Source organism: Chiloscyllium punctatum, chromosome 3 (genome assembly GCF_047496795.1).
Source record: "Chiloscyllium punctatum isolate Juve2018m chromosome 3, sChiPun1.3, whole genome shotgun sequence".
Taxonomy (NCBI): domain Eukaryota; kingdom Metazoa; phylum Chordata; class Chondrichthyes; order Orectolobiformes; family Hemiscylliidae; genus Chiloscyllium; species Chiloscyllium punctatum.
In genome coordinates this window covers 9,718,221-9,729,718 of record NC_092741.1, presented here as the reverse complement: position 1 = coordinate 9,729,718, position 11,498 = coordinate 9,718,221, and the positions used below count along the sequence as shown (strand labels likewise).

Here is an 11,498-nt window from a genome sequence, read left to right as displayed (position 1 = left end):
TCCCCTATTGGTACCTCCCGAAGGGGATAAGTCGTTACGTTCTTCCCTTTTTTTTTGTTTTCCCCCCCGTAGGCTTTGATTTAGATCCTCCGGAGCCCTCCTCTATACCTACTGTAGCTGTGCTTTCTTTTACTGAGGATTGAGGGTCAGGAACAACAACATCCACGTCCACTGCCCCTTCATCCTCCTCTCGTGAATCATCTGTTTCCTGTCCCTGTCTGTCTGTCTCGCCTCCTCCCTCATTTTCACCTAACCTGATTTTATGGTACGGGGGGGCAAGCAGCCAAGAGGATCCCAGGGACTAGGTGGGACAGAGGGGGAATCCTTTGTCTTTACTACCGTCATTCCCAAACTGCCCTTCCAACAGGACGCATAGTCCGCCTCCTCTTGACTAAAAGGTTGTTTTTTATTCACATACAAATCTAAATACTGACATGCCCAATCCTCGTCCGAACCATACTTTGACCAGAAGACAGCCGGATGAAGGATTGGGTCTTTGGTCCATACGAAACAACAATATTTAATCATTTTCTTTTTATCTTTTGCCCTTGTACAAGTATTGCTTGTCCATTCCCGCAACATCCTCCCCAACGGACTTTCAGGAGGAATGTTACCAGGGACTTTTTCTTCTTCCTGTACTCCGTGACAGCTACTCTGCCTACCCCCCATTTCCCGGGGCCCTCGCTAGTCCCTCAGCGAGTAAATACCCCTTGTCCCGGCCACCAAGACAATACTTAAAAGTCAGGTTTCTTATCTTGGTCTGTGCACAGAGTTGCATGGCCCCTTGTCGCCGTATTTTCTATCGAACGCCTATCCCTGTCTGATTCAGATGTCTCTCTTGTGGGATTCGTACCAGTTGCCCAAGGGAGCAGACCAAACCAGGACACGAGACCGCTCCTCAATGGGGAACGGGACGCGTCTTTCCACTGTCCAAGGCCAGCCACTCCCCCCGGTGATGGAAGAAAATCCCGGACAGCCCCCAATTGTGAGAAACAAAGCTCACACACTTCAATAATTTCAGTCCGATACAAAATCTGAATCAGCAGTGTCCTTTATTTTACACTTGCAAGTGGGTGAGATGTCCAGTGTCTATAAGGTAGAGGACATACACACACCAAGTTCAATTCATACATAATATTTATATGATTTGATGTCTTTTGTTTTACATTGCTCCTCCCCTGCTTACATCGTCCACTTCCCTAAGACCGGCCCCCATTACCCCTGTTTATCTCTTGCCTTATCCGGCCTTGTCTGTGACAAAATGCTTATTCCTGGCCTCACAAGGCCGTTTGACCTCATTCTGCTGTAGGTCATTGTTAGGCATATTCTTTCTTCATCATTATCTACCCCCTTCATCTGTGCCTTTCCCGAGGCCGTTCTGATCCCTATGACCCTTTTAATTGGGGTTTGTTCCTGTGTTTTTGTAAAAATGGGAAGCAGATGTCTATACCTACTGTTTGTACAGGCGTATCTAGCTTAACTTCATCCCCTCACAACATCTTATCTATTTGCCCGTAATGTCTACCATTGTTTTGCTGGCACACCTCATTCTGACATACAATTTTAGCTAATACAAAAACAATTATGTATTTCCTCCACATCGTTTCCATTCTTGTTGACTCAGCTCTTGGCTAAAACAATTACACACTGGTGTGAGCTCATTTACTTTGTAAAATGGAATTGCAGAAGTAACATTATTTCCCCCACATCCCACAGAATGGACTCCATTTTGGACCATGCACCTTAAACTGGAGTGGACTGTACATTTTGAAGACTCTATTTGGACTGTGTACCAGAAAGGACTCTTTTTTTTTGGTAATTAACTGTATTGTGTTGTTTGTTGGGTCTATCACTTGCACTGTCTTGTGTGTTCCTGGGTTTGACAGGCCTTACTGTGAGCTGGGAGGTTCATGGGTCATCCTGAAAGCTGTCACCCCGAAAGCCAGAGGGTGGGTAGGCCATCCTGATGCCAGTCGCCCTGAGAGCCAGATGGTGGGTCGGCCGTTCCGAGCGCTGTTGTCCCGAGAAGGGGTAATCGGGACGGGCTGTCCTAGAGGTGGTCGAAAGGTGTGTCAGAGCAGCCGAGAGCCAGAAGGCGCATCGGGGCAGGCTGAGATCTGGAAGGCATTTGGACTGCCCTGCATGTTGTCGTCCCAGGGGAGGGGACAGGCTGTCCTAGAGGTGGCCGTAAGGTGTGCCAGGATAGCCCACTGGCCGGATGGCGCATCGGGATTGGTGAGAGCCCAATGGTACGTAGGGGCAGACTGAGAGCTAGAAGGCAGGTAGCCGTCCTCATTGCTGTCACCCCGGGCAGGTACCGGGGCGGGCTGTCCTAGAGTCCAAGGGCTAAGCCCTACCACAAAATTAACATTGTCCTTTTCTCAAAAAGTAAAAAGAGAAAAAGAGTAACAGACAGACTGAGGATGGTTAGTGAAGCTGTGGAAGGTGGATCGGCTGTCCTGACCGCTGTCACTGTGGGCAGGTACTGGGGCGGGCTGTCCTAGAGGTGGTCAAAAGGTGTGTCAGGGCGGACCGAGAACTGGAAGGGGCATGGGATGGACTGAGAGCTGGAAGGTGTATAGGGGCGGGCTGCCTTAGAGTGGCCGGACGGTGGGAGGGACAGGGGCTTGCTGGGTCGGTATTGTCTGCACTTTTGTTTGTAACAATATTGTCTCATGTACAAATGTCATTGTCACTGTCTTGTCATATGTGGAACTGGAATTTGAGGTTTATCCTCATCTCTCTGTAAACTGGTTGAACGGTAGGGTTTGGGGCCTGGCTTTGCTGCTCCTCTCCCTTGTAAAATTGCTGTTGTGTACAGCTGTAAATGTTAAGTTTTCCTTTTTGTAAACTGTTTTGTAATGTTTTAATAAAATAGTAAATAAATAAATAAATGAGACGTTAGCATGATTGCTATTTGCCAGTATTCTGGGGGCTTCTGATTAATAAAGAAATATCATCAGGCGATTTAGAAACTCCTGAGTTCAGGGAACTGACTGTGGGTTGGCTGGTCACAGCCAGTGTGTTACTGTTGTATTTGATCACGGATTCCTAAACTGGCTGGTCACAGCCAGTGTGTTACTGTTGTATTTGATAACAGATTCCTAAACTGGCTGGTCACAGCCAGTGTGTTACTGTTGTATTTGATAACAGATTCCTAAACTGGCTGGTCACAGCCAGTGTGTTACTGTTGTATTTGATCACGGATTCCTAAACTGGCTGGTCACAGCCAGTGTGTTACTGTTGTATTTGATAACAGATTCCTAAACTGGCTGGTCACAGCCAGTGTGTTACTGTTGTATTTGATCACGGATTCCTAAACTGGCTGGTCACACAGACAGTGTGTTACTGTTGTATTTGATAACGGATTCCTAAACTGGCTGGTCACAGCCAGTGTGTTACTGTTGTATTTGATAACGGATTCCTAAACTGGCTGGTCACAGCCAGTGTGTTACTGTTGTATTTGATAACGGATTCCTAAACTGGCTGGTCACACAGACAGTGAATACTGTTATACTTTAGTTCTCATTGGGAAACTTGTTATTTTTGCCCCTGTATTTTACTGGATGGTTGCAGCCTGTGTGTTACTTTTTTTGTTTTTTGAGCAAGGACGATGATGGTTTTTGTGGCAGGGCTTTGTCCTTGCACTATGGTTTGTAGTGTTTTCACCTTTCTGCGTGGTTAAGAAGTTTAAGAAAAGCTATTCCTGTTGCATTTGAAGTGAATGAGAAGTGATAATTTGTTTGAAACTTCTTTCAAAATGCCTGGGCCTCAGGCAGAAGTTCTAACAGTGTTTTGTTATTTCAGTTGATAACAATGGACCGTCTGGTGAGCTAGAGATCAGGGGTGGAGTCAGGATGCGATCAGATAAAGAATTGGTCCACCTCAGTGCTCTCACAAGTGAGCAAACCATAATGCCAGAAGTAACCTCAAACCTGTGCAGGAAACTTGGATATCGTATTGAAATTAACAAAAGATTAACAGCTACAAGGGTTTACCAACAAAAATGATGACACACACTCAGGTAAGCGTGATACTTTACGAATCAAATCAAGACCTTTTTGACAGAGATTGTATTTGGACTGAGCTCCTGTGAGTTAAAAAAAATGAAAACGAAACATATAAACAGGGAATACAGAAGGTCTTCTCAGTCGAGGGACTGACCTTGAGCTGTATGGTCAGAGCCCGTGCACTGTGCACATATAAATAAACAGTGACTTGATGATGGGATACTTACCTCTGTGCAATTATTCCAAAGACCATTTATTAGTCCTTCTTTGTTACATAATACCAAATCTAAAGTAGCCAGTTCTCTGGTAGGCTCCATGACAAGTTGCTGTGGGAAACAATCCCTTATACATTCAATGGACCTTGCTTTGAGCCTTCCCTTGCCAAGTTGAATAATCTAATCAATGTTCATGTTCAAATCACCTGTAATTACTTTTGAGTCCTTCTCAATCCCTCATTATTGAAGAACATAGGAACATAAGAACTAAGAGCAGGAGTAGGCCATCTGGCCCTTCAAGCCTGCTACACCATTCAATAAGACCATGACTGATCTTTAATGGCCTCAGCTCCACTTACCCACCCTCTCACCCTAACTCTTAATTCCTTTCCTGGTTTATACTATGCTAAACTTTGGCAGTATTGTTTTGGAGCCTGAAAATTACTCCGAGCAAGGGATCTCTTCCCTTATCTTTTATTTCCACCCTTGACCCTAGTGCCAATATCATTTGTTACCACAGCCTTGATGCCATGCTTAAACAATGAAACAACTCCACCTCCTGCTCTTTCTTGTCTAACCTTTCAGAGTACTGAGTACCCTTGGACATTTAACTCCCAGTTCTGAACTTCCTGTAACCATGATTCAGTAATCCCCACCAGGTATACCCATTTGTCTGTATCTGTGTTATCAGCTCCTTGACTTTATTCCGAATACTGTGTGTGTTTAGGTCCAAGGTTTTTAAATCAATCCTACTTGTTTGTCTTTCTCTTTCAATATTTTCTTGTGCACCACGCTTTCCATACTCTCCATCCTTATTTATTAATTCATAATACTGAACCTCACCTCTGTCATTTACTCCAACTTGCAACTCACATTTTGATCTTTTAAGAATCCTTCTCTCACCATAAATCATTAGACTGACCCTGCCTGTTTGTCCTATTAGTCTTTACTGACTGCATACCTTGTGACCTGTTACATTGGATCCTAACCCTCTGCCTTAATGTATAAATCCATTCAAGTTGCACTAGTAACCATCCCCACCAGGATGTTGGTGCCCCTCCAGTTAAAATGCAACCTGTCTTTTTTGTACAGATCCCACCTAACTTGGATGATGCGGTTAATGCGAAGGTTGATCGGATGGAAGAGATCCCAATCTCCATATGGCCAAGCTCCCTGAACCCTCCGTGCAGGACCTCATCGTTCTTCCTTTCTATGTCATTGGTACAAGTGTGTACCATGACGTCTAGCTGTTCACCATCCCTCTTCAGTATGTCCTGAGCACGCTTAGAGACATCCTTGACTCTGGCAACAGGGAGGCAACACATGTCTTGGTGTCTTGTTTGTGGCCATAGAAATGTCTATCTGTGCCTCTAACTATTGAGTCATTGACTACCACTGTTTACCTGCACTTCAACCTCCCCTGCTGGCACTGTTCTATCTACTGCTGTTGTCATCCCTGATACGGAGTCCCCCTGAACGGTATCTAAAGTAGCTCACCTGTTTGTGATGGGGACAGCCACGGGGCCTCCTGCATTGTTTGTCCCTTGTGACCATCCTGTATCTATCTGCCTCAGCTTTGGTATGGCTACTTCCCTGAAACAGATGTCTATGACCCTCTCGGCCTCCTACCTGCTCAATCTGAGTGCCAGTTAATTTAAACAATCTGTTAAAAACTGTAGCTGTACACACTTCCTCCAAATGTAACCATCTAGGATAATTGAACTCTCCCAGAGGTGTCAAATAGGAGAAAGTGAAGAAGACTGCAGATGCTGGAGATCAGAGTCACTTTCTGACAGAGTTGCCAGATGTCACACATAGAGCACCTGATGCCTCTTACCAATTTTTTCACCTGGTTATGATTTAATCAAGAGAAGTGTCTATGTAAATCTCCCTTATTGTTTTAGCTTTAGCTAATAAAGCAGTTACTTGACCATTTTCTCACTATCTCAGTTCTAAAAGGTCATCCCTTCACTTGGAGGCTGTGCCCTCAGGGCCTATGAATGACAACATTTTCCTTATGCTCACTCAGTCCAGGCCTCTTAATATTCTGTAGATTTCAATGAGATCTTCCTCCTTCTCCTTCAAAACAGCATTGATTATGGACCCTGTGTCCTCAATCACTGCACATGTGACATCTTCCTGTGTGCCAGCTATGTCTCCAACCGGGGAGAGTATGCCCCCGATACTCATTGATTCCAATTTTGCTCAGGCTCCTTCATGCCATTCCTAATCAAATGAGACCCTGCTATCAAGGCCGTCCCTTTCCCCTCCCCTCTGGGTTTCAGCTCTTTTGACCATGTTTGAACCAAGGCTGTAATGAGGTCAGGAGCTAAGTGGCCCTGGCACAACCCAAACCAGGCATCAGTGAGTAGGTTAATGCTGCTTGCACGTGCTGCTTGATATCAATACTGATGGCAATTTTCATTACTTTGCTGAAGATCGAGGGTAAACTGATGGGGCGGTAGCTGGCCAAGTTGGCTTTGTTCTGCTTTTTGTGTGCAGATAAATGCATCTTTACTGTATGATCCAGTGATTCCAGGTGTGACTTTACCACAGCAGCAAGACATCCCTGCTCTATATTTGAACCCTTTTGCTAGGAATGCCAACTTATTTCTTTCCTTCTTTCCTGCCTGCATGCTTATCTTCAGCAACTGGTGCACAAAGACACAGACATCTCTTTATACATTCCCTTCTCTCAATTTATAGCCATTCAGATAATAATGTGCCTTCCTGCTTTAGCTACGGAAGTGGATAACCTCACATTTATCCACATTATACTTCATCTGCCATGTATTTGCCCACTCATTCAGCCTGTCCAAATCACGCTGCATTTGAATGTGATCCCAATCAAGTTCATTCTTTCTATACAGTGAAACTCAAGGAAAGGTAGCAGTATGTCCAACTCAGAATTGATTAGGAAATAAATTTCAATGAAATGAGAAATTGAGAACGGAACAAAAGTACATTTTGCTGTAATTTTTTAGCTTTGGTTGAGTGGTTAAGAAGTTTAAGAAAAGTTATTCCTGTTGCATTTGAAGTGAATGAGAAGTGATAATTTGTTTGAAACTTCTTTCAAAATGCCTGGGCCTCAGGCAGAAGTTCTAACAGTGTTTTGTTATTCCTGTTGATAACAATGGACTGTCTGGTGAGCTCGAGATCAGGGGTGGAGTCAGGATGCGATCAGATAAAGAATTGGTCCACCTCAGTGATCTCACAAGTGAGCAAACCATAATGCCAGAAGCAACCTCAAACCTGTGCAGGAAACTTGGATATTGTATTGAAACTAACAAAGGATTAACAGCTACAAGGGTTTACCAACAAAGATGATGACACACACTCAGGTAAGGGTGATACTTTATGAATCAAATCAAGACCTTTTTGACAGAGTTTAGGAGCTACACAGCTTTGCATTGGAGTTTCTGCAATTTGAATTTGTTGATTATATTGACCTAGCATTTCTGGTGATGCTACTCAACATGGAACCATTCATTCGAATAGTTTACTATTAGCACTCCAATCAACTTCAGGATCCAGATCTGCACATGGAAGGATGTGCATTGCAATTGACAGACAATGGAAAAGATGATTGGTGATCTGTCCGGTTTCACTTGAACTGGCCAACACACTGCTGGTTTGATGGAGGGAGGGTGTGAATGGCGCGGGTGAGGGTAGACTCCCCAAGTAGAGACTGGTTAGTAATGCACTTGAAGGAGTTCCATATACTGGATTAGTGATGCTGGAAGAGCACAGCAGTTCAGGCAGCATCCAACGAGTAGCGAAATCGACATTTCGGGCAAAAGCCCTTCAGTCGATTCCGCTGCTCGTTGGATGCTGCCTGATCTGCTGTGCTCTTCCAGCATCACTAATCCAGTATTTGCTTTCCAGCATCTGCAGTCATTGTTTTTACCTTGTTGAAGGAGTTCCAACCAAGTTTGTTCATTATATTCCCAAATCTCATTCAGGATTTCCTGATGAAGCTCTATCTGTGTTTAGAATTTTGACCTTTCGTAGATAATTTGGTCAGTTAACCTTGTGAGAGAATGGATCTGAAGGTGTTGTTTTTCATTTTTAGTAGTTCAGTATCTGCTGAGTTTGTCAACAAAGACTCACTTGTTAGTTTCCTATTCACCACTGCATTCTGCAAAGCCCTTTCATCAATTAAATCGCCTTGAAATATCCTGTTATGATGCTCAAAATGCATAGTTAATTTTCAAACAACAAAGCTGTCAGCTGGAATATGTGCTCAGTTCTCTGGAGTGATACTTGATCTGATGAAGGGCTTTTGCCCGAAACGTTGATTTCGCTGCTCGTTGGATGCTGCCTGAACTGCTGTGCTCTTCCAGCACCACTAATCCAGTATTTGATTTTCAGCATCTGCAGTCATTGTTTTTACCTAGGTGACTGTTTTGCCAACTAAGTCACAGAGAGTCTGCAGTTTGGAGCTTTATTAATATAAGTCAAATTAATTTTGATTTGTTAATGGTTGTATATTTAAACCAAAACATAGGAGCAAATTGCTGCAGATGCTGGGATCAAAAAATATTCTGATGAAGAGTCACCTCGACTCAAACGTTAGCTTTGAGAGTGTGGTGCTGGAAAGGCACAGTAGGTCAGTCAGCATCAGAGGAGCAGGAGAATCAATGTTTCAGGCAAAAGCGTTGTGTGAGGAATGTTACCTTGCTGTCTCTCCACGGATGTCGCCTTGATTGATGTTCGCATATTAAGTCACAGATCATGTCCCAGCTGTATAGCTAAAACCAGACGTCTTGCTTGTTGGCTTATTAGGCAAATCCACACACATCAAAGACATGGAGGGCTCGGCTGAATCTATTGCTTTCTTCTCTACGTGTCACGTTTCATCGAGGCAGTGTCCTAGGCCCAAGCATCTTCAGCGAGTGGTTAGAATATGCAGTGCACTGCCCGAGAGAGAGGGTGCTGGAGGCAGATTCAATGGTGACTTTGGTCGGAGGGTCGGACACTTATCTGAAGAGAGAATATTTGCTGCAGGGCGAGTGGGACTGGGGAAGTTGCTCGTGCAGAGAGCTGATGCAGACATGACAGGCTGAATGTATCATTCAATGCGTGCAGTTCTGCAGTTGGTTACCGGCTCTTCAAAAACGCTGTGCTGCAAGAACGGGCGTTTTGCTCAAGCAATCAGGCTAGCAAAAGCGCGCGAAAACAAAACATGTAAGCATTCTTATTCAGTTTACAAGTTGCGGAATCACGCTTCCCTTTTCCCATCCTATCACAACCTCACTTGTTTTTCTCTAATTTTCCTCATCTGACTACCCTGCTGTCCTTGTCCTTGTCCTTGTCTGTTACAGCCTGTCTGTTATTTTATCCAGTTCCCCTTGTCATACTATAAGCTTATTGTGAAATGCCCCTACTGCTTCTTTTGTGGTCAGCTACAACACTTTAAAGTTATTTCTTAGTTTAAAACTATTTCTTAAACAAAAACCTCTATATTCGTTAAAATCTTAGCCTTAAGTATGCTGCAAGAATCCCGCCACCGTTTGTGTAATGTTCCCCTTCCCCTCCCCCCACAACACCCCGTCACCCATCTGCAAAAACAACATCTCTAACCACCACCACCACCTGCAGAAACTACATTTCTAATCTCCCACAATCCCCCCTTTTTCTTTTTCTCTAACTGTTGTTTCTGCACTAATTAAGTCTCCTTTAATTCATTTTGTTATGTTCTGCCCTCTTATGCCTTTTGGCGATGAGGTTCACAATCTTATACACTGTATAAAAGCATCTGATGATGTATTTGGGTTCCTTCCCTAAGGGATATCATCAGTCGGCTCATTACCCATTTTAGGACATTGTATCCTACCACCAGACCCACTAATATCAATAATCCATAGATACCCAGATTGACTAACCACCTTCCCCAATTAGCGCACAGGTACCACCTTCCTCTGCCAGAATATAATCTAGAACCATCCTGTTCTGAAGAGTTGTTAGCCTAGTGGCAATCATTTCGGTCGTTATGGCTGCTACTTGGGATTGGGCATCAGAAGTATTGTTGGCCAACTCTTCCAGGGAAGCCGCCAACTTTTGTATTTCTACTCCTGCTCGAGCGGCCCCATACATAGGTATCAAAGTCCAGAGGAGGCGATCTCCTTCGGTTACTTTCCGGGTTACTCACCTTCCTCCCTGTTTATTCCGAGGTATTTTTGGGGCTCTCTTTAACAGCCTCAAGTGGGGAATTATTTAGGCGAGGTAGCAGCAGCCACTCCAGCCTTTCTGGCTTTGAGATAGTGTTTGATCAACATCATAACATACGTGAATTCCTACACATTCGGTCACATTCGGGAATAAATGGATAGGCCTTCAGGCCGCATACCCAATATGTTCAGTTTAATATTTGGGGAATGGTCGTGGCAGTGGCTTGACTGGTGTAGACACAAGATGATTTTCCGAATCAGAAGGGTGCGATATCATTATGATTACAGAAACAAGTGGTATTTACTGCTCCTTTCGGGGGTGGGGGGGGGGATCTCTAAGGCCATCAATAGCACCCAGAGTTTTTGGGGCTGGTCGAGGGAACCATCCTGCAAAGTTATAATTATCCCTGTCAGATCTCCATTTTGTATTGTTTGAGCCCGAGTCAAATTATTGTACATCATACACTTCTCTTTCGGTAAGTGGTATTACCGTGAGAGGAATTCCGGCTTCCCCATGGTGTGGGATCTCAGCCCATACCCAACAGTCGGTATGCCCCTTTAGCTTAGCACAGTTCTGACATAAAGCGGGAAAATGATTTTTCCCATCCCCCCTTAGCAGCTAGTGCCAATATTATCGTGTCAATATAAAGCTGACCACTCATTCCAGCTCACAACCCTATCTGTCTATTCCCTAACCCTTTGTATGCCAGGGAGGAGGGAGTCCATGCAACACTTACAATTGTTTTGGGATACAGTTTTTGAACCAATATTTAATAGTCTCTTATCTCAGTCCATTCTTTTTGCTCAGCTTGACTTTCAGAGGGTTGTCTGTAGGATGAGCTAACCACTCTGCCGAAGGGGAAGGAGCGTCCACGGGGCCCTCAACATGCGTGTGATGACTCCACCCTTTTTCAGCAGTTCGGACGGCTGTTTCAGTAGTCAGGAGGGTTAGGAACGGTCCCTCCCAGCTTGGGTGCAGTTTGGTATCTTTCCAGGTGTTTATCAGGACCCAATCACCCGGTCGTATCTGATGTACTGTGAACTCAAGTGGAGGTGTCTGGGTCAACAGACCCTTCTTCCTAAGGACAGACAAAGAAGAGCAG

At 44.4% G+C, this 11,498-nt stretch overlaps 1 protein-coding gene across 1 annotated transcript in view; it reads right to left on the bottom strand.

The window, feature by feature from the left end:
* Positions 1 to 1,352: 1,352 nt before the first annotated feature.
* Positions 1,353 to 11,498, bottom strand: part of LOC140455488 (uncharacterized) — a 597,350-nt gene continuing 587,204 nt past the window's right edge. The window contains exons 4-5 of the mRNA XM_072550428.1: positions 11,241 to 11,474; positions 1,353 to 2,050 (exon numbers count right to left, since the gene is read on the bottom strand). Of these exons, the coding sequence (XP_072406529.1) occupies positions 1,909 to 2,050; positions 11,241 to 11,474 (376 nt within the window). The 3' untranslated portion in view covers positions 1,353 to 1,908. The remainder of the gene's footprint in view (positions 2,051 to 11,240; positions 11,475 to 11,498) is intronic.